This window comes from Drosophila ficusphila, unplaced genomic scaffold (genome assembly GCF_018152265.1).
Source record: "Drosophila ficusphila isolate 14025-0441.05 unplaced genomic scaffold, ASM1815226v1 contig_791, whole genome shotgun sequence".
NCBI classification, from domain to species: Eukaryota; Metazoa; Arthropoda; class Insecta; order Diptera; family Drosophilidae; genus Drosophila; species Drosophila ficusphila.
In genome coordinates, this window is record NW_025064737.1 from 5,070,334 (window position 1) to 5,096,187 (window position 25,854).

Here is a 25,854-nt window from a genome sequence, read left to right on the forward strand (position 1 = left end):
GACATCGCTGCCGAGTGGAGTGAACTCGTGGCCGTCGCAAACTGAAACAATTTTCATATTTTTTGCCCTGCTTTTTCTTTTTGTTATTTATTTTGTGAGTGTTTTCGACCTGGACCGCTCTCCCGCTCTAAAACAAAAACCACAGAGCTACGACGGAGCTCTCTAATAAAATGATAAGCGGGTGCCGAGTCGGTTCGATCGGTTTTATGCTGACGAAATTTCCAAAGATTTTCGAAGCATCCCGCGAGCATCTCAGTGCCGAGCGGTACGTCGAGGAGTCCACTTTTTTTAGCGGCTGCATAAATATACATGAATAATTCAAACTCAAAAAACAACAAGTTGGACCGCGACAACGTGACCTGCCTGTAGAGTTATCGATCAAACGGCCATTCCGATCCGATCCGATCCGATTCAATTCAATTCGACTCGATCCGATCGATCTGCCCATCCGATTTCGGTGCCCCGAACCGCGTTTCATCTGGCGAGTTCCAGCCCAGCTAACAGCAGTCGCAGCCGCAATAACCAATTCCAAATACCCAATACCCAATACCCAATAGCCATAGCAGAGGAAACAGAAAAAAAAAAACAACTGAAAAATACACAATAAAACAATCAGAAACAACTACAGCGGCGAAATGTGCGGAGAAACAAAAAGAAAATTGAAGACGACGACACGAGCGTAAATCTTTTTAGCATGAAAAAATTCTATAAAACTAACAGGCACTGTGTGGTCGGACATCATTCGTGCGCTACGACGGCAGACGACAGCCGCAGATACAGATACAGATATACGGATACAGATACAAATACCGATACAGATAGCCGGGCAAACGCGGACGGACAAGGAGTGATTGATTGATTGCCGAACCCGAGGGCCCCGACTCCTGCCCAAAACCAAAATCAAAACCAAAACCCAAACTCGAAACTGAAATTGAAATTGAAATCAAAGCGCTGTGTCTGCACCGGCATCCCGGTATCCATCCATATCTAACAGCGGTCAGCATCGGCATCCCAGTGAAAAGTAGCAGTAACAATCGGAATCCCAACTCCAATACCAATCCGAGTCCCAATCCCAGCGGACAACGTCCAGTCGCCGAGCCATCAATCAATCAGTTGGTCAATCGCCCACTCGACTTCTGGCTGGAGGATATCTTCGGTCGGCGCTTTAGTTTCAGTTCGCATTTGGACGCGTGCTGTGCGGCCTCGCCGATAGAGAGAGTCGGAAACCTCAGTCCCAACCAAAATCGGAATCGTGCGCGAATCTATAATCTGTAATCTATAATACAAAACAATCTATATTGAACCAAAACACTCGCGCACACACGTGTCTGAAGTTCAGTGACAAGCCCCAAATCAGGCGTCTAATTCCATCGATTGTACCTATTTATATATAGAAATCGTGAAAGCGTTCAACACTTTTAATCAACTCGAATCCAGCGCTGGCACGGCATAATTAATTCGTCTGACCCGCAAAGTTCACCCAAAGCGAAAAAAAGCAAATACGGTTGTGCAAATTGTGCTCCAAAAAGTGCGAAATCGCAAATCTCAAATAACTAGTAGCAACATGAAGCTGTTTGCAGTATTTTTGGCATGTACGTACCTTACTCTTAAAAGTGTTTGTTTATTAACAAAAAGAAGGGGAATTCAAAGAATAATTTTAATTTCTAAACACACTGCAGGCAGTGAAAAGTATTAATGTTGCGGAAAGACTTTTTATGTTGGGTTTATTGCAAGCCAATAAAAAATAATTACTTTTCACGTGAATCCAAATTTTAAAGGGGAAATTCCAAACTTTTACTTTTTAAATAAACAAAAAGTTTATGATCCATTTTCGAAAGGAATCCGGTAAACTTTAATGTCCAAGTTCAAAAAGCTTCTGCTCGAACACAGTTTAATCCCAACGAATGGAAGATGATTTATTTTGGGATTTTCCCATAAATTAAATAGAAACATTTTCACTTAGAATAAATAGAAACAGTTATATAAAATAACTGGAATTGTGCTTATTGACTCCATAGTATTGTTATCATATTATTCTTTATAAATATGTAACATATTGCTTACTCATCCATTAAGTATAAATGTTGTAAATAAGAAACGTGATGATTAGAACCTCTGCGTCATAGCATCAGAAATTTTACAATTAAATAATGAACATTATCTTTTCAAGGAGCAAAGGTCTCTTTGTTTTAAAATTAATTGTGACTTAACTTATTTTTACAATTCAAGTTATCTTCATTCAAATGCAGTAGTACAACTTATGAATGGAAAATTTAATAAATTGAGTCATTAGATTATACACCCCGTCAACAAAGTTTCGCGGATTGAGTTCCATTGCGTGTTGACATGGCTAATTAGGCATGCAGGTAGTAATGCCCGATTTGATTCGCTGGGAACGGGAACACCAACCCCTCCAACCAAAGAAATATCGGATTCGTTGGCACCGCCAGACGCTCTGGCGTCGCCGAGAACCGTGGGTGATATCATGGGTGATGGGCCAGTGGGCTGATCAGGGCACTTTGTATTCCGCGTACAGTCGACGGTCGGTGACGGGCGGTGATTCTCCTCGCACGCCTCCTGCCTAACTAATTGGCTCTGATGTCTCCGTCTATTTATAGTGGCGCTGCTTGCCCTCTCGATGGTCCAGTGCCTCAGCCTGCCCGATCCCGGCACCAAGTGCGGCATGGAGTGCGACACGCAGGAGTACCGATTAATTTGTGCCGCCGACGACAAGGGCACCACCAAGACCTATCGGAATCTGTGCGTCATGAAGACGGAGAATTGCCTGCAGAATGCAAGTGAGTGTAAACAAAAATATTAATATATCTACTATATATATCTGTAACCCCATACATTTAGCTTAAATAACAAACGTTTATTCCTTTTCCATTAATTCTTTCAGTAATTAAAACTTTTTAGTAAACTAACCCAACTACAATCCAATTCATATTTGTTGCACTTAATGTTTTAGTAATTCAACCATAATATTCAACCATACAATCAAATCTCTTTTCGTTAACTTCTCCAGACTTCCAAAAGATCAGCGACAGGGAGTGTCCATAGACCTACGGATCCAGCCATCGGTAGCCCAGCAGAAATAACTTAATCATGGAGGAGAACGAGTGGAGGCCGTTTAACATGCTGGAGGACTCTTCTTTCTCGCGTGGTATTTGTGTGTGATATTTTTAAGTTGTACTTCAGCGGAATACAGAGCACGCCCCGAACGTAATGCATAATGATAATGTATTCTATAATTATTAATTATAAATATTAAATAAAGTAATCGTAACACGCAAAATGAAGCCTGGTTCCTTGACCGTCACAATGCTGATGGGGCGTAAATAGGCGATGATTTCATTTCCGGTTTACCCCACCGAACAGCCAATCCGTCGTCTACATACGACACCATGATCTGCTAATCTGTGCCCTGTATTCCTCGGATCGGATCGGAATTAAGTCATCAGACCGATTTAGAAAATCGGATCTTGATAGTCTGACAGACACACCCGGTGTTGCATTATCCGCTGTTACAAAAAAGCGTTAAGTTAAGCAAAACAGATTTTTAGAGTATAATAAAAAAAGGTTTTTGAGGCTTTTCGCCATTTCAACAATTAAACTTTAATGTAAACAAAGCATTTGATCGTTTTTAGACATTGAGATTTAAATGGTTTAACTTATTTACAATTAGTTTGGTGGGTAATTTCAAAAACTAACTTGGTTCCTTCCAAATTAACAATTGAATCGCATTCAAGACTATCCTTTGTCCACTTTATAAATAACATTTTGTTCTACAAACTGTTAAATAATTTTTTTTTATATTTTACAATATTTTTAAACTTTCAAGAAAAGTCTGTTCTGAGATAACCATGTCTTTTCAAAAAAGTCCTAAGTCTATATTTTATAAAGGTTTCCTTTAGTTTAACATATGATGATTTGAAATAGGTGTTTTGTTCGATGAGCTTAAATGTTGAATTGTAGTCTCTTTGTTATTTTGAAGAAGGAACCTTTAGTTTCCGGGATAAGATCAAGTTTATCCCACAAATTGACCCATCCTAGTAATACATTAGCGATATCAATACATTAAAACTGCTGCAACCGCAGCTCGACTTGCAGGGCGATGCAGGCCCTCCGTTCCTCCTTTAGCTCCATGCCCAGCATGTTCTTCTTGTGCTCCAGCAACGCGTTCTCGCGAGTGTAGTGTTCGATTATTCGTTCATATTCTGACTCCGGCGGAGCCTGGGGTTCCACGGCCAACGCTGCCATTTGGCTGTTGATGGACTGCTTTTCATACAGCTGCTTCAGCCTGTACACTTCGTTGCGTTCCGACAAGATGCGGGCTTTCAGTTCGTTCTGCCATTCCATCAACTCGTCGTATTCGATTTGAAGCCGCAGTAAGTTTTCGCGGTGTGGATTCGACTTGGGTAGCAAGATGAAACCAGTGGCGGCATCGATGGTAAAGTCGTTGGGAGCCTTTGGTAACTCATCGGGGGGAATACTGTTGTGAGTGGAGGTTGCTACTGTGACCGAAGCGACTGCTGGCTTGGAATCAGTGGTGTCCTCACTGACGACCGCTGGCGGAGCGCTGCTGCTGTTGTCCAGTTCCTCCACAGACTTTTCCTGCTTCTTCTCGAAGGTGCGCAACTTCCGCTTGAGCTGTGTAATAATGCGTTGCACTTCCCAAAGCTGCTCCTCGCGTTTCTTGGTAATGAAACCGGCGTTCATCTCGCTGTGGATCTGGGACAGAAGACTGTCCTGCTTGCGCAATTCCGTCTGGATGTCCTCTGGAGTATCCGGAAGCTTTGGGCTGGCCGAAGTGAGCGGGAGCACATACCTAAGAGATACCACTTTAGTAAGGCGATAACTTTGTTTACATTTCTGCCCCTCTGCCTGATTAAGAAGCTGGCGATACGCTGAAAGCGCTTCTGTTTGCGGGGTATCGTGCTCATCCTCGGCAGCAAAATAAATGACTAAATTTCGTGAGTTTTACAGTCTAAATCTTATCTACAGCTAACAGAGATGGGAGTTATCTTGGTGGTTATAGGTACTTATTGAGCTGATTAATTATTTTGTGTTCATATTTATCGTATCATTTCAAATTTGAAGTATCTTTTATATTTTAACTTGGTTGCGTTGCAGAAAATTAATGCCGATAAGGTAAACATAAATGACTTTCAAATTCCAAGAAAGGTTTAGTAAAATACAACATTAACGTTAACTTGTTCAAAAATTAATAAAGGTAATAATTCATTTTTCATAATCGGGTAGAAAAAAGAAATTTAAATTTGTTAAATATTTTTCTTGGCAAGAAAATAACCACCATGAATAAGTACCTATCCAAGCCAACTTTAATATCTGCCATCGCTGGCATCCGGCTAGCCGGTGTTTGCTCACTTTATCAGCTTGACGTCCGGGAACAAGTTGTTGCAGTGGCAGAGCAGGGCCACCATCAGCCGGTGGGACATCTGCAGCGTGGGACTGAGTAGCATGGCCAGTGATTGGGCGTTGAGCTTGTTGTACTGTTCCTGCTGGATCACCGCGTCGAAGTGGAGCACAACCCACGCCAACAGAGTGCGGTTGCACTTGGGCAATTGCTCGAGCAGCTGCTGCAGCTCTGCCTGTTGCGTTGTGACCCTTGGATGGGAGGCCACCTCCTCGAATCGGGCCACCAGATCGGTGGTCAGCAGGGGCTCCGGCAACTCGCGCAGGAAGAGCTTCAGCAGACTGCAGGCGGTGGGCAGGTTGAGCTCATCGACGGCGGAGTCGTGCTCCCGGTTGTTGTACAACCGCTTGTAGTGCATCAGACGCGTCTTGATGGGCTCAACCTTGTAGATCTGCTCGCACTTCAGGTGATCCTGCAGGAAGTCGATGCAGTCGCGCACAACCAGAGGTATGTCTACGCCGTCGTGGCAGCGGGACCGTTCCGTGGCCAGGCTGACGGAGACCCCGAAGACGGGGTAACCGAGGGCCAGCACCTCCTCCGCGGCGGAGGCATCGTCCTGCTGCTGCGACAGCTGCTTGCTCTTCTTGTCCTTCTTCTCCTTCTTGTCGGCCTTCTTGTCCTTCTCCTTGCGCTTGTCCTCCTTGTCCTTTTTCTTGAGCTCCTCGCGCTCCTTCTCCTTGTCCCGCTCCTTTTCCTTGTCCTTGGTCTTGTGTGCCGGCTGAGGCTCCTCCTCTGCGTGCTTGGAATCTTTTTCCGACTTGTCGCGAGACTTTTCACGCTTCTCCTTGCTCTTGGAGCTGGTAAACTTAAATGTCTTGGACTTTTTGGACTTTGAAGGGCTTCTGGGGAGCAAAAGTAAGGGATTAATTATGTCTGGATTAAGTGAAAGTCTTATTCACTGACTTTGTGTCCAACTCCTCCTCTGGTGAACTCTCTCCTTCTAACGCAGCATATCCTCTATCCTTGCCCTTCTCCTTTTTGTCTTTGCGCCGGCCGATCAACAGGTCCTTCTTACTGTGTTCGTGGTCCTCGCTGACTGCAAGGGAAGTTTGGCTCATTGATTTTCCCCCGTTTTCACGCCCACGAATTCGGACTCCACTTACAGTCGCTCTCCTCCTTGCTTTTCTTCGACCTGGCATCCGCCGCCTCCGAGGCGTACAGCCCGGGGAACTCCTTCTCCTCGGGACTGTCGAAATCCATGGCGAAAAATCACTGCTCCAGCGGTAAATAAATAATTTTCGTAAACAATTTGCGTAAACAACAACAAAACAGATGCACAAAATAATCGGTTATTGGTGGACCAAAAGAACGCCCGGTCGTTTGCCAACACTGTTCTGTGCGGCCAGGTGGCGCTTTTCGGCCATGTAGAAAGCATGTCGTAACGGTCATTTCATATTTTCTGTAGATTTAAAAAGCGCGAATGCCAAAACTCGTCCAAAAAGAAATTTTCTATGAAAGGCCGTAAGACTCAAATTTGATATGTATGATAATAATAATAAAAATGATGATAATAAAATAATAATAAAAAAAAGCTTGCCACTGTCAACCCACTTAAAAACTTAAGACTCAACATTACAAAATTTTTTATTGTACTATGTTGTATAATAATTAAATATATTTGCTTAAAATTTTCCGTAAATTTAAAATTCTTTAAAAAATTATACTCCCCTTCCGAAAAAATTTGAATAATCTATTAAGCCAGTTTTTATACGAATGTAAGTATTGAATTTTTAATAAAAACCAAAGCTACATCTGAATACGACGACTACATTACAGCCGCTAAAAGCAACATTTCATTTTTTAATGCAACTAATAATAATTTTAAATATTAAAAAATAGACTGCTTAATGGAAATGGAAAAAATAATAAAATAAAATGGAATGTTTTTTAAGCAGCAGATTATTGACTATGGTCCATTTGTTTCCTGATCTATATTCGAAAGCCAAAGCAATCAGCTGGCAGCAAATACAATTACCCGCAATCAATCTGTTCCGCGATGCGCCGCTTATCGCTTATCGCTACGCTCGTTTAGCAACTGGGTTCCCATCCAGTGGGAAGCCGGCAAGCCAAACAAATGCGAATAGTGCGTGCCGATGCCGGCTCTCCAAAATGTTCCAGAGATTAGCCGGTGGCTCTATAAACTGGCCATCAGCAGCTGAGTGCCGTTGGAAACCAAGGATAATGGCGTAGCGACCGTTGAGTTCCCGCTAATTGCTATATCTGGCCGGCAGACAGTGCCCGAATAGGCCAGAACGAGGCCGGCAATCAGGGTCAGCAGGAAGGCCAGTCCCAGGACAACGCAGCTGAACCGCCGCACACTCTGCCACCAGGGATCCTGGGCGAAGGGCAGCAACTCCTCCAGCGTCAGTCCGTAGGAATAACTGCAAAGGAAGCGAAGGGAGCGGGCCGAAAGCACTTTGTAACGAAGTTATTTTTTAATGAAATGCGACGGAAAGCGTTTACTCAGCAGTTGTGAAAATGGGCTCATAATCCTTTGGATCCTTCCCCGACGCGGGCACGACAATGATGTGCTGCTGCCGCTGCTGATGTCCTTGTTGCGTTGCCAGCAGCGCTGTTTTCTCATTGCAGGACATATTTGCTTTCAGATACTCTTTAGTTGTGAGGGTGTATAGTTTTCATAAAATATGTATTGCAGTTCCGAACCTGTAATACAAAAACATACAATATTATTTACAACGAAAATTGGACTTTTAACCAATTTATATTATTATGGCGTAGAATAAGTTTTTATTATCTTCAATGTCAATTACCTATTTATCTTTTAAATCATTTACCTTCTAAAAAAAACGCAAAAACAGAATAATTCCTTGTATTTAGCTGTTGACACATATAGATTGCACAACTCTTTAACTCACATTTTATAGTCATAAACCAAAATTGTTAAAATATTTTAAAAACAAACTTTTTTAAATTTGGTAAACCAATTTACGATATATTGAAGTTTGGAGTAAAATTTGTATTGTTAATAAAAGTAGGTCATAAATCGAACCCTTAATGGGTATCTGAGTTTCGGAATCCCCGGTTAGATCCTGCTTACTTGTCTGTCTCTCGGGAGGTCCCTGGGATTACAAACACTCCAGGCCGTGCGGCTAGTGCAATTTGGTGGCGATTGCTCCGTGGAGGCAACTGGCGGACGACTGGCGAATGGCTTTCGTTCTGTCGCAACTTTAATTAGCTGGCAGCTGGGCTGGCTGTCTCATTGCTTTATTGCTGTTTGCCTTTGTGCTCGGATTCGGATTCGGATTCCTGTAAACAACTTTATCTCCACGGTTCTTGTCGTTGTCTCTCATCTCCGCTCGTCTTCCGCAAATGGAGGCGTTATCTTGCGGCGCTTTTTTGGGGCATTGCATAACTGCGCGGTGGAGCCGTCGAGTCGAGTCGAGTCGCCCGATTTCCCATAGCGATAATTCCCCCCGATTTCGGGGAAGTAAGATCAGAAAACGACGGGTTCGATCGGTTTAATGTGTTAGTTTATTGGGTTTCTTTTGGTAAACATGCACGGAATACATATATATCGTATGTACGTTTGCCAGTAACTCTGGGCCCTGGGCTCTCTATTCGATTCGATTAGGTAAAACGTTAAGCTTTCGTCCTTTCATCCTGACTCCTCTGGCTAACGTTACGAGTACGAGTACGAGTATGTTCTCTTAGTGAGTATATTCAAATTTGTAGCATTCGTTCGGGTATTTTCTTATAGCGTATTTAAGTGAGAAGAGATACGGTTAGTGAGATCGAGAGACCTTCACCCCAAGCATATGCTACACAAACTACATATGTGGTATTCGATCTATTCGATTATTAGCATACTTTATCGGCTTACTTCTTGAGTACATTTAAATGGGTCTCTGGATGTTCGAGTATATGTATGTTTGTAGTTGCTTTGGTTTTCGGGTAAAATCACATTCATAAGTATACATTTAAAAATGCAGGTATAATTTGAATTCGAAAAAACACGATAACAAACGGCAAAGGATTAATATTGTACAATACATATACATATCAACTGTTTGGTTTGCATATCAAAACATACAGATTCGAATCCTATCAACTATCGTACATCTATAGAAGGGAATTAAAAATCGTGAAATTAACTGGAAATCAAAAACCGATAAGGTAAGAATAAAATGAAATTGAAGAGGTTTTAAAGTAATCTGCTCACGCTTTTCATCCAGTTACGCTTTCTACTCCTAGTTCTTTAGAAGTACCTACATCCTATGTCGGAAGCACTTTAATCGTTTTTATTTGCCTTTGCCATTAAATATAATCGTCTATGGGTAATCGTTTGTATGTCTGCATACACTATATATCTGGTTATCCTTTGCGTCGTATTGTTACATTCACTGCTCCTCCGCACCTCAATTTCAATCGCTATTATCTTTACTCCTAGACTGTTCTGTATATATTGATTTCCTGGCCATGGATATATGGCCACAAGCTTACCCTGACCCCTGGTCGATTTCTTCGAATCGTCTGTTAACTGCAGTAGTATCTCGTAAGAATTTAGTTTCCGTTCGAAAAGTGAAATGAAAAGGCGTTAATTGAAATAAATTTAAAAAGAAATTTAATTATAATGTCTAGCAGTAAACATTGAAAGTATAATTTAATACATTATTCATTCGTATTTGTATATTTATTAAATTGTTTCATAGTTCGTATATGTAGGCGGTAATTAATTATCAATTACGTCTAAATTTGGCGCAGTTTTCTCAACGAGTTCCCCGTACAGTTGTGTGACCCCAAATATATATAATACAAATTTATGCATGTGGCTATAAATATCATTAGGCTTCCTCTTTCGTTAATTTGCTAGAATTTCGCTATATGAAAAATAGTACAACATTATACAAAAAATATGTACCTGCTCGTTACACTTTCGGATTACGATTACGAGTACGAGTACGATAATCAACTCTAGTTATTTCGGTATTGTTTTGGTGTTTGCCTTAATATCCAGTTTCCCTACTTCGATCACTGCCAGCGACGTAAGCGAATAGAAAGTCTTTTTTTGAAGTAAATTGATTAGTGCTCTCTGGTTGTAGTTCAAGTTCAAGTTCTGTTCTAGTGCAGTGTGGAAACACTGATGGTCTTTCTTGCTAATCACTAATCGCTAATCGCTAGTAAGTAGTGCCGCCCTTTTTTTGGTCAGAGTAATGAAATTGTTTCTAGTTGGACTTGTGTGGATAGTCGATACTGGATAGTCGATAGTGTGTGAAGTGACTAGAACTAGTTGTCGAGGAGGCTCCTATTCAGTTAATAGTGGTTCGTAGTAGTACTTGTAGTAGATGGCTAGAGGGATTGCGTTTCTTCTTGGCTAAAACATTAGATCTTCCTAAAACTTACACATGTATTAAATTAACAATGGTATTCGGCAGATGGAGAGACAATTTCGAATTCGGAGTGCGGCACGCGATTCAAACTCTGATTCGAGTCCAAAATCGATTCCGACTCTTCGCTTTGATTTTTTCTGGGTGGATTAAGTACAGCTTTAACAAACAACAACAGTGACTTAAGTTGTACACAGAATGATATAATAAATATAATCATACTTTAGAAGGTAGAATTAAGTATATATGGCATAACAGTAAATGATCTCGTTACAGTTACAGTTACAAGATTGCTGAGCCGTGGCAGCCTTTCTGTATTTACAATTCATATATGAATAGAGACAATAATCGTAAAAATGGTTTTGTATATAAGCCTGACTTAAACCTATTTAAACATTAAAACTTTACTTTTAGTATTAACATAAATTTTACACAAGAAATATTTATATATAGCGCCGAGCACATTCATATATATAAATCAATTTCATAAGTTTACATATAAAAACTGCATCTACAGCTTCTCTCGCCAGCTTCTGAATCTGAATATCGGTTAGCTCCATCCTCCGTACATTTCGCTCCAGCTCCACGGACGCTGAATAAGAATCCAACGCGACTTGCGGGCAACGAGGCCAACGCCTCGACAAAGTCAAAGCGATGCGGCTGCCAGCTCCTTACACCCGGATGACATCGTAGGCCTCCAGTATGCAGATGACCACGTAGAAGACCCACAGGAACACCAGGATCGCTGCGCTGATGTACTTCGAGATCTTCGGGCCGCCCAGCTCGGCCCCAATGCCCTTGTGCAAGCGCCGGAACATGATGAGGAAGATCGCGATGAGGGCCTCGCCGCAGAACAGCGCCACAGCGAATCCAATCCTGGAAAGGAGTGGTTTTTGCAGGTAGAAATATTTTAGTCAGAGCATGGAAATAATCAATATGCAAGCATTAGTAGTTTGTCCCAAAATGTACTGTATAAGTACTATTCCTTAAGTTATATGTATTATATGTATAATAAACTAGAACTGCCAAAATATTATTATACAATTTGTATATGTACTCTTGCCCTCTCTTTTAGTTGAAAAATCTTAAGAGTAGCCACCTACTATTGCATTCTGTTCGCCTGGTATTTCAAAGTGAGATTTGGAGAAGAACGATTTCAAGAAGAAAATGTGTGACACTTAGATTTCAAATACCAGGGCAAAACAATTTATTAGATGGTGGTTTTAATTGTGTGAATTTTCCATAAAAAAAGTGTTGCATTATTTTGTGAACAAGTAAGAAATTCAAAAAGTAGCACTCTACTATAGCTCTCTTGTCGCCTGGTACTTTAAAATGCGTTTGGTCCAAAAATTTGACGAGTCAATTTTTGTATGGTCGTATTTAAAGAACTTTTTATAAAAATCTTAGAAGTTTTAGAGGTTAGTGGCATACCTATGAAACCAAATTGATTAAAAGTAGAAAAGATATCTCCATTTACAAAAACCCATAGCTTTAAAACTGAGAGACTAGTTTACATAGAAACAGACAGACGGGCAGACAGAAGACGGAATATTAAGTTTTCTAAAAACCGGACGACTATATATAGCTGACTTATGATCAATCGTTGAAAATATATATAGCCTTCATGTATTTTGTTCGAAATAACTGCTAATAGTTACCTTTTTATAAGCATATAAGCTTCGACTCACCGAAGCCAGCCTCCTTTCTTGTTCAAAGGTTAAAATAACTCAAAAAGTAATTTTACTTTTTAGCTTACTCAGAGTTAATGTTCCTTCTATGTTAAAACATTTGTATAAATGCTGTTGTTTTAGATATAAATACTGTTCAACAACCTTGCTCTAAAAGTGCCTTAAAAACTAAATAAATTCCCCCATTTGCGGTTACTCACGTTCCCGGCTCCACGTTGAAGGTCTTGCCATGGGAGCTGTGGTAAACGGCGGCGATGGTCCAGGCCAGGCCAATGCCCAGGAAAACGTTGACCGCATTGCTGCCCGTGACATTGCCGATGCAATTATCGGCACCCTCGTCGTGCTTGGCCGCAATCATGCTGGCGAATGTGTCTGAAGGTTGGAACAAGTTCGGTTATTAACACTTAATGGTAAATAGGGTTTCGGATAACTCACCCGGTATGCTGGTGCCCAGGGCGACAAACAGGATGGCCGTTACCGAGTCCTTGATGTTGAGGGCGCAGCCGAAGTAGGAGGCGGCATCGCCGATGATGGCGGTGATGACGCCAATCACGAATATGGACACCACAAAGGTTATATAGCCGCCGCAAATGTCTGGCAAGTATAAGGTAGAAGCTAGGAGCTCACCTCTTAAGACACCACCAAAGGATGCTCACCTGTGGGCGGCACAAATGCAAAGAGGACCTTCCAGAAGAGACAGATGAAGTGGCTCACGTAGCTGAAGCAGCTGGGCACCTCCTCCTCCGCGTCATCGTCGGTATCGAATTCACTTTCATCGGCTGCAAGCGATTGTTTGCATTGTAAAGTATTTCATCAAATCGAAAGAAAATTGATGGAGCTTTACCTGGGATAACAGTGAGGGCATCTTTGAACTGCTCCTTCCAGGACGAAGTGCCAAGGACGGCAGAGACGTTCGCTTTGGCCACCAGTTTGTCGACAGTAGCCTTTAGAAGAATTTATTACGTAATATCAATGGAATGGCCAAATAAATCAAGATCTCTTTTAAAACCCCTTGAAAAACTAACAGACAACAAGCGAGTGAAAAAGTAAAGCCCCCTCATTGTTGCCCAGCTTTTCCCCACTCATATTACGTATACGCCACCGACAGACAATGAACACGAGCCCATAAAATCCACACAGACGGACGGCAAACAGAGCACTCAACGTGTCATTTGGAGATTTGCACACAATTAGGTGCTTATTTGCATTGCACCTGAGCGGTTAGAGGGTAACTCGATCTGGCACAAGGATAAAGATGGATTTCCACCTGGGAATCGTTATGGGTGTGACTACTAACTACTACAGTCTAGCCACGAATTCACTTGGCTTTATGTAAATGTGTAATGGGATTCGCCTCGTCTGTTGTTTTGGTAGTTAAGTCAATGAAACTGCTTTGCATTAGCAGTGGGAATATATTCGGGAAGGGATCCTATACCAATCTGATTAAAGTATCGAGTACCCACCTTGAATTCCTGGCTCTCACGAATGCGCACATACGCGGTGGTCAACTCGCCATTTCTCGGTTTACTCAGCAGCAGGATGCGATCCAGTTCGGTGAGTTCCTGCACAGGCTTCTTTTCGACCTCCTTGATTTTGGCTGCCATTTCATCGTCTTTCCCAGGGAATAAACACAGAGTTAGTCGGGGGTTTTGACCACGATTTAAGTAACACCGTGTTGCATGCAGCCACACCCCCGCAATAGATTATCTTAGAGTAATATGGTGTTATAGAGTATATAACTAGACAGACATAGGGTGTGTTAGCATACAAACGAAAGGGTGTTGGGAGTTAGATAAGGGTCAGAGGTTAAAGCCGTGGTTCACACCACACACTAAATACTTGAAACACAGAACTAAGGCACACATACGCCCCCAATTAGTTGGGGACTAATTGGAAGCATATGGCGGTAATGGGATGCGGGCTTTGAATTAAAAACAGAGGGGAAAGACAGCAGAGAGGGGGAAAGGGGGTAACAAATCGAAACTCATTGAACAGCAAAGGAATGTGGGGTTAAAGCCTTTCAAAAATTCCTTCGAACTTAAAGCGTTAACTTCAATGAGCTTGCAACATGTTTATGGTGAAGTGCCATCAGGATGCAATTGAGTGGAAAATGGGAATTGATAAACTGCATATTAGGCAAAGACAAAGACAAAGACTGAGCAGAGAAAGAAGTAAAGCAGGCATGCAGAAGTTCACAGGAAGGTTGAAAATATGTCCCCCGATATTCCGAATTTGATGACTCACAAGTGGGTTCTCCGGAGTGTTCGTGTTTTTCTATAGACATCGACAATCGACAACATGACAAGTACGTGGATGGGGTGTCGGGGGTAGAGTTCAGAGAATCTTTGTTAAATGGTCTCAACATGTTGGGTATATACGAGTATATTGCTTCAACAATCACTTTCTAGATATTCAGTTAACGAATATGCGATGCTTACAATGACTGTGGTGATTTCGGACCTTGGACCTTTGCTACATTTCGGATGCTCTTTGGTCGGGTTATTAGCTTTGGTTCTTAATCATTGGTTATTGCTTTTCCGGAGGATACACACACACAAAGATACTTTACGGCAGAACAACACAGAACTGAATACATCGACATGGCCTTAACTTATATCAGAAGCCGTTCACGATTAAATTATATTGCCTTAAGTCTAGAACACACACAGATAATACACGTGGAACGGAAAGGAAAAAAAAGAAGAGCAAACACAAATTACGAGTAAAACAAAGCCAGATATCAGGTAGTCGTCAGCGGTTACGTGTATTACTTACAAATCGATTTGGCGATGCAGAGGCATGTTTGAGTGGTACCGATGATATATCGTATATTGTATATCGGAACGAGGCGATATCGGGTGTTTCGATTCGAGCAGCAAGTCGGGCGGGGCACAGGCACACAAAATGTGAGAGGAGCGGGCACAAGCGCGTTTACAAATGTCCGCCGAGCATAGAGACAACCAAAGGATTACCAAAAACTGTGACCCTGCTTCTAACTTTATTTCAATTGAAGACGAACATCGAATATCGTATATCGAATATCGCACATCGCTTATCGAATATCCCGATGGCTTGCTGGCTCGGGATCTTTGCAATTCAATCCAATATATAATTTAGTTACTTTACACAGGAAGCTTGAAGCTTGCATTTATCAAGTGCGTGGCTGCTGCGTCGAAAAAAGCGCAATTGTTCGGGATAAATGCAGATGCAGATGCACACACACAGATACGCAACGCCTAAACATTTAGATACATCTACGAATACAACACATACTGATACGGCTGATATTATGTATACGACGTGTGGGTTAATGGCCAATCGAGCTAACAAATCAAAAAGACACATGAAATGATAATGCCGACCAGTTAGGTTTCTATCATCCCTCCTTAGCTTACACACTTTTGTTTTTATTTACTTTTGGCATATTCACTATTAACTGAACACTTGAAATGGTCGATCGATCGGGCAATACGAGTATGTTGGGTTTGTATGGCAAAGAAAGACGTTTACATACCAAATAATCGATTGAAAAATGATTCCTTATTAGTGTCATCTGCGCGTGAGGAACATGTGAACATGTGTCGTTTGGCATTTACGGAGGCGAGTGGTTCGATTGGATCAGAGATTAAAGACAAGTATGGACAATGGCAATGTTTAGTCTAGTTTACGCTAAGGCCACAAGCAAATGGTGGATGGTTAGTACTGGGGATCTGGATCTGGGTGCAAAGTGCTCGTGGGTTGAGGAAGTGGTGGTGGTGGTGGTGGTTTGGGATATGGAGGATCGGGAACTGATAGCTAATCGATCACGGATTCGACTGGGGTTTACAGAGATGCGAGATGCTAGTCACTAACTTTCATACAGAACACAAAAGACAACTTTCCTGCCCATCGCCAATAGGTAAACAAATATATACGCATTGGTAAAAAATTACATACAGAGGGGGGAAATGGGAAATAAATGTTTAACAGAAAACATAAATGGGAAGAGGTATCATCTAGGGTGGAAACACATACAACACCTAAACGAAGTACGCAATTAAATTATGGCTATTGCTTATTCTCGTGGAATGGCATTTTTGGGTTCAACGAAAAAACGAAACGAATAAAATGAATTTGCACTTTTTTGCCCGCAATTTCCGCACTCGGTGAAGGAAACAAAATGGAGCAGAAACTTAATGTTACTCCCGAGAAACCGAAACCCGAGTTCGGAATTGAACTTTTTCCGTTCTCCGTTTTACGTTTCTACGCTTTCGTGTTCAATTAAAATAAAATTCATTAATGCACAATTCAAGGCTTACGGTAGTGAGTGGAATCTAGAAGCATAAAGAACACAAATTAAAAGACCAAAAAGTATAAAAGAACCCATGAGTCGATAGGATGCGAAAAGACATACGAAACCGAAGGAACAATTTCGTTCAATTCAAATTGGAATTTCCAATTTACAAAGTTTTCGTGTTTTCTGTTTTTTTCTTTTTTTTTAATTTTTTTTCGTTCAGCTGGGCTTTTCCACCTGTTTGTAATATTTGGGGTCAAAGGCGAAAGAGTCAAAAAGGGTATGTGGGATATTTTTGTGGGAGTGGGATACAGATACAGATACAGATACAGATAGAGGTGGAGATAGAGAAGAGGGGGTAAAAGTTGGAGGTTCGGAGTGTCGGGTTCCGAGTGTCGGTGTCCCGGGTGTCGCAGGTTGAACTTCTGACCAGGACAGATAAGAACTTGTGCCGTCTTCGGTGCACTTCGAGCCGGGCTGCTTCACGTAATTTGGTTAGCATTTTCAGTGGGGGTTTTCATTTTTGGGTTGGTGGTGGTTTTCGTGGGACTCTTTTTGGATTTGGGTAGGGACTTTCGGGTTCTGGTGCTCTTTTTTTTCGTTGTCGCCGCTTGGCCAAAAAACACTCACCTGGCGCCAAACGAGGTTCTCCGATGTGCACCTTGAAGCTGACGTCCTTCTCGTAGCTGCTCTCCTCTAGGATGTACAGATCGATGAACTTCCTGCAAGGGATTAGAACGAACAGAGATTAGTTCTCAGCCAGGACTTCGAGTGTGCGAGGTGTGGAGTGTGCAATCGACTGCGAGCGAGCCAAAAAGCCTTGGCCACTTGATTAATGCTCTCGCCTTGGCTAAATGGCCGCAATCTTGACACTCGAAACTCGAGCTCCGAATTTATTAGGCAGCTTAAGTGTGCAGCTTTCTACTCCACCCACTTGTTTCCACCTATGTTTTTCCAGTGTATTGTGTAAATAAGAAGAATATAGTATAACGTATACGCATAGTGAACCTTTAACAAACACAAACACTTGCATTACTCAAGTGTGCGGAAGTAGATCATTGTCGCAGTGAGTCAAGTTATAAAACCCTCAAGAATTTCATTATTTTTAGCCATCAAATTTGTTTGCCTTCGATGCGAATTCCACAAACATTAATTAGTCCCGCGATAGCGATAAGTTCAAGTGGCTAAACTTTAAGATTTGTGTGTGTTTAACAGTTGCAGCTCTTCTGTGGCTAATTTCCACCCACACAGTGCCAAGTGCAAACCAAGGTCAGCACAATGGGGTAGACCACCCACTTCTTATCCTTGTGGCCAACTCAACTTTAACCTTTCCGCCGGTTGGCAGCTGCCTTTCCTCCTTTCTTGCTTTTTTCCGCGCCAATGCCTTTGAATTTCTCGGCGTGATATTAAAAAGGAAAACCGCCGGGCGAAAAGAGTCACCTGTTTATGACTCGCTTTTTATGGCTCCAAATAAATGGGGAATGTGTACCCCTCCCACCCTTTTATTCTTTAACTGCTTATACTGCCCCATCAAACCGTTCACGTGCCTCCGCCAGATTTTCCAGCCTGATTACGTGATGGCCAATAGATGTTGACGGCTTTTCGGGACTCCACCGCCGACAAGCTGATGACCCACGGGCTGGGCAACAAGTCCAACTATTCACGTGCCCACTATGAGCCGAAATTGGACCATAAATCTATAAAATTTGTCGCTGGCCGTCGTAAATAAAAGCACGCCCCGGACTAAGGGAATTAGGTGGCGCATTAGATTTGATGCGATTTGGCATTTATGGGATCTACACGTCTTCGCCTTATCGAATCTTATCGCAATCGCCTCGCATTGAATCGAATCGAATCTCTCGATAGGCCAAATTCCCGTTGGCCGACAACCAGGGTCAGTCTTGAGCAAAATGTCCAGCGGACCGAACGTACTTCTGATCGCCATCGTCGTCGCCCTGCTGGCCAATCCCTGTTGGTCGGCACCAGAATGCGGCCGAAATGCGGAGCAGTGCAAGGAGCACAGGATGCATCCGGATCTCCCGGAACCGGAACGCAATGGTAGAGCATACCGGGTGGTTGAAGGAGAGGACACCAACGAATACTGGCGTGAGCAGGGCATTCAGTTTGTCCAGCAAAAGCTGGCTTTCGAATTGAACCAGAAGCAGGCGAAGAATGTGATCCTCTTTCTGGGCGACGGAATGGGAGTGACCACCACCGCGGCGGCTCGCAATCTCCTCGGAGGGGAGGAGAAGTCCCTCTCCTTCGAGAGCTTCCCGCACACCGGATTCTCGAAGACCTACTCCGTGGACAAGATTGTTCCGGACTCCGCCTGCACGGCCACCGCGTATCTGTGTGGCGTGAAAGGTCAGGAGGGAACGATTGGCGTCAATGGCCAGGTGCCCCGCACCGACTGCACCGTCATGCTGGACGAGAGCACCCACGTCGACTCGATAGCCAAGTGGGCCATGGAGGCGGGCAAGTGGGCGGGTCTGGTGACCACCACTCGGGTTACCCACGCATCGCCGTCGGGGGTTTACGCCCACATCGCGGAACGCGACTGGGAGAACGATGCGGAGGTGGCCAGCGATTGTGGAGCGAACTCCGGAATAAATGACATTGCCTATCAGTTGACCCGCGGTGAAGTGGGCAGCAAGTTGAAGGTTATCCTCGGCGGTGGACGCAAGAACTTCGTGGACTCCACTCTGGAGTCCTGGGGAAAGCGAACTGATGGATTGAACCTCATCGAGGAATTCAAATCAGGAAACGAAAGTAACGTCTATGTGACCACCGCCGAGGAACTGGAGGCCGTGGATGTGACCAAGACCAATCGCCTGATGGGTCTCTTCAACGAGGATCACCTGCAGTACCTGATGGAAACCACGGAGGAGAGTGAGCAACCCACTCTGGAGCAGATGACCCGCAAGGCCATCGAGTTCATGAAACATAGCGAACAGGGATACTTCCTCTTCATCGAGGGCGGTCGCATCGACCAGGCTCACCACATCAACCAGGCGAGGATGGCTCTCAATGAAACCATCGAGTTCTCCAAGGCCATTGCCGCCGCCCAGGAGTTGACCAGCGAAGATGACACCCTGCTGGTGGTCACCGCCGACCATTCGCACGTGTTCTCCTACGCAGGATACTCGGTAAGTTGGGGGAAGTTATCAAGGGAGGGGATTTCATAAACTAAAGTGGAGAAAGCAGGAGTCTAGTGAGGCAGAACTCAATCGGAAGATTGTTATCTATTATTACAAATCAGTTTGTTAGTTGTCAAGCAGTTTGATAACTATCAAATACATTTGCAGCTCGATCATAAAAAGCTTTAGATTGTGCATTGGCATAGCATTTCAGAACTGCATATTATTAAGGGAAACCTTATTTTATACCTCGGTGGCCGAAAATTAAAAACATCAATTTGCGGTGCTACTCAAATATTCTTACTAAGAAAACAAAAGCAACTTTATTAGTTTAGTTATTTAAATATAAATGAAATTTAAAAACATTCTTATTTCTTTTAGTAGGAATATTTAAAAGGCATCAAAATTTAATTAAAGTTGAAAACATTTTGCCCACTACTGCAAAAGAGTTCTAGGTCACCGGAATTACATAAAAACTTTATAAGCATTGGGCCCTAATTTGAAATTCTAAAGTTTGCTAATGAAGTTGAGGTGAGTTATAAAAGGAAATTATGAACAAATGCGGCGATGCCCTGTGTTGATAACGAATATATATTTTGCGCTTTATTATTATAGCCTCAAGTTTAGCACGCAAGTAAACTACAACACTCCAACTTTTATAACTCGAGCACCGCTTCACAAGAAAAATCGAATTATGAAGAGTTATAGATGTGTTAAAAGTCAATCCTTCATATCAGAAGCAGCCTACTGACGTGAAAATAAATTATAGACAACCCGAAATCTTTCATTGATAAATAACTTGTATTTATAATCTGATTTGGCATTGTTATTGGTTTGATAATCAATTCTTAGCAATACAAAAAAACTACAAAATGCTAAAAAAAAATATTTGCTCTACTTTTCAGTACCGCGGTTCGGACATTTTTGGAAAGGCTCCCGTGACTGGACAGGATGGCCAGCCCTACATGGTTCTGAGCTACGCCAACGGCCCGAGCTTCGAGAACTTCTACGATGGAGCGACGAAGGAGCGGAAGGATCCCACCACGGTGGTCACTGGCAAGCACGACGACGAGTTTCCCTCGGGAGTGCCAATCGACATGGATTCCCACGGGGGCGACGATGTGCCCGTCTACGCCTTGGGCCCTTGGTCCCATTTATTCACCGGCGTCTACGAGCAGAGCACCATTCCCCACCTGATGGCCTATGCATCCTGCCTGGGTGAGGGCCACACCATGTGCAAGTAGGAAAAGGAGAACAGGATAACAGAAAGAGGAGCAGAAGGGGGAATGGGAAACAGGGGAAGCCAGCAAGGATATGCCATGCCGGGTGGCCGTAACAATTAAGTTTGAAGCTCATTAAATCTTGCCAGCGAGCGGCATTTGCATTTGCCTGCACTCGAGTTTATTATGCGAACGCGAACGCAAACTGCAAATTGAATTAAAGCGACTTTCCAGCGGGGAGACTCTTAACTGGGTTAACTTTCCTCGCCCATCATCGCCCTCGTAATTCGCAGTTTCGAAACTCATCGGGCTTCCCACATCAGCGAACGAGGTTTGCTCCTGGCGCCGACTTCTTGGCTCCATTTCGCACTGGGATTTGGATTTGCTCTGCGTTTCCCTTGCGTGCGCACGCCAAAAACTTTTTCGGATCCTTGGAAATGTGCAAATTGCCACGTTTTGGGCCCGTGTTGCACGGGGGGCCATTAGAGAGATTAGTGGGCAGACTCCGCTGCTCCGTGTAGTGCGGGTCCTGTAATTGCATATTTGCAATACGTATACCGATTTTAATTTTCCCTCGTACGCCATCAAAGGGTAATTAAAGCCATTAAAGGACATGCGTCATCGCCAACGGCTGACTAATTTCGAAAAATTGCACGCAAATTGCCTGCGCTAAAAAGGATTCCAATTCCAATAACTTTGTGTTTGTGTGCGAGAGGAAGCGTTTCCACCTCGATTTCCGATTCGATTGCCACGCCAAATTATATCCGCCTTCCCTTACAAATGGCAAGCCCATATACCAAACAATATATATGTATGTTTGTGGTGTGCGCGGTGAAGACCTCATTTCCCCCATATGACAGCTATTAAACCAACAAGCTCAGAAAAGTGGGTAACTAGGCCCATGCCACAAACTCGCTTTCCCTGGCACATTCAATGCTAATTCCGCCGTACGGCCGATATGCCTCAACCACTTCCGCCGTTTGATTTTCAATGGCAACGTCCAACGTCCAACATCCATCGAGCAACGACATCGTTGTCGCCCATTGTTACCCTCTTTGCCTCATTGGCCCTTAACTTCTCCCTATTCCCTTCCCCATTTCTAATCCATGCGAAGGGGTATGTAACGCGTCTATTGATTTTGCAACTATCGGCCACCAAGCGGGCTTCTCGTTTCTGGGCTCTGACCACGTTGTGGCCACCCAGCGAGACATGGCCAAAGCCAGCTGTTTGCAGCGCAGTGGGCCTAGCCGGAAGGCCGGACTTGCTCGGATCGGTGTCTCTCTTGTCCGGTTCTGGCTGGTGTCTGGCTTGCGGCCACCGCTTGCACTTGGCCACCAACAAGTGCGCTTCCAGGAGGTCATTACCACACAGTGGAGCATTCGAGGGATGAAGGCCATTAAGCGCTTAAACCTTACAAAGTAGAGTTTTGCATAAGGGGAAATAAAATACTTAGTTTCTTTACAGCTCCTCTTTCCGTGCTGCTAGGTAACAAAAAACTCGATAGGTTGTGATTGTATCAAAATTTTTACACCTTAAAGAGAAAGTCTTTTATTAAACTTTATCTATCAAAATATAGGAATGGTTCTAGATCATCTAGTCATATAGCATATTAACATTTCTTTTGCGTATTCCAAAAAACACCAAGAATGTTAGTACTGTTTATAATCCAAAGTGAAGATTAACCGTGCATAGCACTATTGTCTGTAATAAAAATGAATTACAACATTCTGAGTAAAGAGAAAGTTATCACATTTAACCTTGGTTATTACAAATTACCAAAGTGAGAAAAAGTATAAGCTAATCATAAACTTGGTTACTTCACAATGGGGAAACTTTCGTTAAGGTTCAAGAAGAAATCCCAAAAGTATGCAAACACATCTTTGGGCTCCACTGAAACCCAAAAACTATCTTTAATTAAAACAGAGTGGAAAAGGCTGCTCAAAAGAACAATGCGAAGATTACTAAGATAGCATGGGAACCACATTCGTTGTGGGCCAAGTCCAAAGTCAGACAATTTGGTTGGATGAGCTTGTAAGCCGGCGATTACAGTCCGCACCTTTGCGTTCCGGATCTGTTTTAGCATCCGGCAGCTGGCCGCCGTCTCAACTGATTGATGCCACAGCTCGGGCTAATAATCCGACCAGGAGGAGCTACCCCCACTCCCCCATTGCTCCTGCCAAGCTTGATTTCCCGGCTCCTGCTCCTGCTCCTGCTAAGCTCCTCAATTACCTGGCCGAGCTTCGAAAGCGGCTCCTCCTGCTCGGCATGCAAACGAGGTGTCCCCCGTGTTGCCAACGATTCAAACCCCTGAAATACCCGTATGGTCAAGCACACATAATAGCATTACTTAGTCAACGGCAAGGGCGAGGCCACCACCGCCACCAGCACCCTCGGAAAACTGGGAATGGAAATGGAAAATGGGGAAGGCGGGGGGTAGCGGGGTGGGTTGGGTGGCTCAAACTTGTGCTTGAAAATAAAATTAAAGAAAAATACAGCAATTTGCATAGCAATGAGCGGTGTGCACAGGTTCCGAGTTGGAAAAGCGGAAAGGAAAACTCAGGGGGAGTGGGGAGTGGGTGGTCTGCCTTTGGGCGGGACTAACCATTAAACCTCAATTGCCAACTCTGGCAAACTTTTACCTTTAGTTGGCTGCATATATATCCTATCTGAAATCCCAGTTGAAACACCCAGAGAACCCACCGTCCTCCAATCGGTGGGGAAAACGTCGCTTTTGGTTGGGAGTTTTCCGAATGACGTTGCGGCTGCATATCATATTATTTGGGGACGCAGTATGGCTTTTGAGGTTTTGAATTTTAAATTCCGATTCAAGGCGAAATGTCTAAGTCACCGGGGTGCTGAATTCATTACATCCCCTTTCCCTTTTTGGTGACCACACTGTGCAAAAGCGATTGGTGGCGTTGATTGCAATGTGCAACTGGCCAACCCCTTCAGCCAGTCGATCAATTAATAATGCTTTTTCTCGATAATTATTAAGGTGCCAGGCGTCGTTTTAATGGAATTTCCAGGAAAAACTGCAGGATGTGCGGGTGGAAATTCGACAAGAAATTTCAGCGTCAGATTGATTGCCTCTTCGGGGAATTCAATTAAGTGCGACTGCCTCAAACTCTTCACTTGTCGTCCCAACGAAATTAAAGGGGAGTTAAGTGACCATAAATTGTTTGCCACCCAGAAATTATCGCCGCGCTTTTTCAAGTCAAATAAAAGCGATTCCGAACAATTCCCTGGAGTTTTTCCCTCAACAGGTGGAATCAGCGTCAATTATGGTCCGTTAAAATAAATGCAGCTCAATCAATATTAATGTACAGAGAATTCCTCGTTATCGAGTAAGTGGAAACCACAAGCATTTTTATACCGCATTGTTTTGTGTGCCGTATCTTTGCTTCAACCTTCATACATTTATATTAAATTCTTGGTAAGAAATCGCATTTTCATCGCATTTATTATTTTTTAAACAAACCACAACCCCTTATTATTCAATAGACCACATGATTTAAGGTTAACCTTATGAATATTAAACCATTAACTTGCAAAATCGAAAATGCAGGCTACTGCCATATTATGTTTATGACAATCTGTGTTTAATGGAATCTACATTTAATTGATGCCCTGGGTCATTAACTCAACGATTGTGGATCTGGAACACTCCCACTTGATGTCTGTGTGGTTTCAAGTGGTTTTCCACTGCATGTGAGTTGCGAAGTGGTGCAGATTTGTGTGGGAGCAACCACCGCTGGTTGAGGATAAAGGTGTAGGGTATTAACTTAATAAATTGAAAACGAAATTGTGTTTATTCGCCGGCAGTCCTTCAACAAGTCATAGTTGTTGCTACATCGGTCTATCAGGCTGTCAAATATTGACGAAGTAAACGCGAGATTCATTTAAAATTTATCGAAAATATCTGAGCAGCCTGAAATGTTGTCCGTACTTTCATTATTTTCAGTTCGCTCGAATTGCGAGAGTTCGTAATGAGTTCTGTGGACTTTTGACTTTGGACTGGCAGTAAAATTGAGCCCTAATTTGACCAGTCTATCAAAACGTCAAGTTTGTCGGACTTGCGCAAACATTTTAACGGAAGGTAAGCCCAACGGGTAGATAGCTAAATTTTCTCTTTTTTTGCCATGGACATAAACTTTCAAAATTGGTTAATTATGTGGCCATCGATCCTTGAAAGGTGACTTGCATAATTTAAAGCCCTTATTACTTTAAGAAATGATTATTAAACAGTTATTTTTCTACATCACATTTGTTATCAACTTATTTTAGAAGTTGTTTATACAGTGTACAATTAACCATTTCATTTTCAGTTTGGAACCATAAAACATTCCTAAGCGTAAAAAATGTTTTCGATTTTATTCTTCTTTTTATTCCTATACCAAAGATTTTTTATGAATGTATGTATGTATATCATACCTAAAGTTGAGCTTAAGAAGCCTTTACTAGTTTAAATGTACTTGACATGTCACAGAATTCCAAGAATTTTCACCAAAGCTTTGAACTTAAATTTCTTATGTTTGACCATTCCTAAGCCCCAAAAATGTTCTCTAAAAACGTATTTCGACTGCCCCAAACAGGGCTTATCTCCAAGTTGTCCCATTAAGCGCAAAGGGGCGATCTGAACATTCCGATAGCGGCAAATTGAATGCATGTTCGACAAACGAGCGTGACCGGAGTGCAGAACAAAGAGTTGAGTTTGGTTGCCTTTGCCTTTGCCTCTGCCATTGAGCGGGTGT

At 42.9% G+C, this 25,854-nt stretch overlaps 5 protein-coding genes across 5 annotated transcripts in view; 2 read left to right on the forward strand and 3 right to left on the reverse strand.

Annotated features, from left to right (window-relative positions):
- The first annotated feature begins 248 nt into the window (after positions 1-248).
- LOC108098606 lies at positions 249-3,298 on the forward strand. Its single transcript, XM_017201668.2, has 3 exons — positions 249-1,592; positions 2,619-2,798; positions 3,029-3,298. Exons 1-3 carry the CDS (start codon positions 1,565-1,567, stop codon positions 3,061-3,063), a joined length of 243 nt encoding a protein of 80 aa, XP_017057157.1. The 5' UTR covers positions 249-1,564; the 3' UTR covers positions 3,064-3,298.
- Positions 3,299-3,583: 285 nt separating this feature from the next.
- Positions 3,584-6,735, reverse strand: LOC108098605 (ralA-binding protein 1). The gene is made up of 4 exons (XM_017201667.1): positions 6,544-6,735; positions 6,344-6,476; positions 5,392-6,282; positions 3,584-4,831 (listed from the first exon to the last, which is right to left on the reverse strand). Exons 1-4 carry the CDS (start codon positions 6,638-6,640, stop codon positions 4,081-4,083), a joined length of 1,872 nt encoding a protein of 623 aa, XP_017057156.1. The 5' UTR covers positions 6,641-6,735; the 3' UTR covers positions 3,584-4,080.
- A 413-nt stretch (positions 6,736-7,148) lies between these two features.
- LOC108098468 lies at positions 7,149-8,606 on the reverse strand. The gene is made up of 3 exons (XM_017201376.1): positions 8,499-8,606; positions 7,904-8,104; positions 7,149-7,821 (listed from the first exon to the last, which is right to left on the reverse strand). The coding sequence occupies exons 2-3, from the start codon at positions 8,032-8,034 to the stop codon at positions 7,575-7,577; spliced, it is 378 nt and encodes a 125-aa protein (XP_017056865.1). The 5' UTR covers positions 8,035-8,104; positions 8,499-8,606; the 3' UTR covers positions 7,149-7,574.
- A 1,393-nt stretch (positions 8,607-9,999) lies between these two features.
- LOC108098543 (sodium/calcium exchanger 3) overlaps positions 10,000-25,854 on the reverse strand; it is a 29,032-nt gene continuing 13,177 nt past the window's right edge. The window contains 8 exon segments of the mRNA XM_017201539.2: positions 10,000-11,661; positions 12,674-12,845; positions 12,909-13,067; positions 13,130-13,252; positions 13,318-13,417; positions 13,937-14,085; positions 16,772-16,786; positions 17,377-17,468. Of these exon segments, the coding sequence (XP_017057028.1) occupies positions 11,457-11,661; positions 12,674-12,845; positions 12,909-13,067; positions 13,130-13,252; positions 13,318-13,417; positions 13,937-14,085; positions 16,772-16,786; positions 17,377-17,468 (1,015 nt within the window). The 3' untranslated portion in view covers positions 10,000-11,456.
- LOC108098544 (membrane-bound alkaline phosphatase) lies at positions 18,643-21,302 on the forward strand. Its single transcript, XM_017201542.2, has 2 exons — positions 18,643-19,892; positions 20,789-21,302. Exons 1-2 carry the CDS (start codon positions 18,657-18,659, stop codon positions 21,125-21,127), a joined length of 1,575 nt encoding a protein of 524 aa, XP_017057031.1. The 5' UTR covers positions 18,643-18,656; the 3' UTR covers positions 21,128-21,302.

Bases quoted from the DNA above. Each gene is read 5' to 3' on its own strand.
- LOC108098468 (XM_017201376.1), bottom strand. From the start codon at position 8,034: ATGTCCTGCAATGAGAAAACAGCGCTGCTGGCAACGCAACAAGGACAT. The intron at 7,822-7,903 runs GTAAACGCTTTC...CTTCCTTTGCAG, and splicing joins CCCATTTTCACAACTGCTGA to TTATTCCTACGGACTGACGC.
- LOC108098605 (XM_017201667.1), bottom strand. From the start codon at position 6,640: ATGGATTTCGACAGTCCCGAGGAGAAGGAGTTCCCCGGGCTGTACGCC. The intron at 6,477-6,543 runs GTAAGTGGAGTC...CTTCCCTTGCAG, and splicing joins AAGCAAGGAGGAGAGCGACT to TCAGCGAGGACCACGAACAC. The intron at 6,283-6,343 runs GTCAGTGAATAA...TTTGCTCCCCAG, and splicing joins GAGGAGGAGTTGGACACAAA to AAGCCCTTCAAAGTCCAAAA.
- LOC108098606 (XM_017201668.2), top strand. From the start codon at position 1,565: ATGAAGCTGTTTGCAGTATTTTTGGCAT. The intron at 1,593-2,618 runs GTACGTACCTTA...GTCTATTTATAG, and splicing joins GTTTGCAGTATTTTTGGCAT to TGGCGCTGCTTGCCCTCTCG. The intron at 2,799-3,028 runs GTGAGTGTAAAC...TAACTTCTCCAG, and splicing joins GAATTGCCTGCAGAATGCAA to ACTTCCAAAAGATCAGCGAC.
- LOC108098544 (XM_017201542.2), top strand. From the start codon at position 18,657: ATGTCCAGCGGACCGAACGTACTTCTGATCGCCATCGTCGTCGCCCTG. The intron at 19,893-20,788 runs GTAAGTTGGGGG...TCTACTTTTCAG, and splicing joins TCTCCTACGCAGGATACTCG to TACCGCGGTTCGGACATTTT.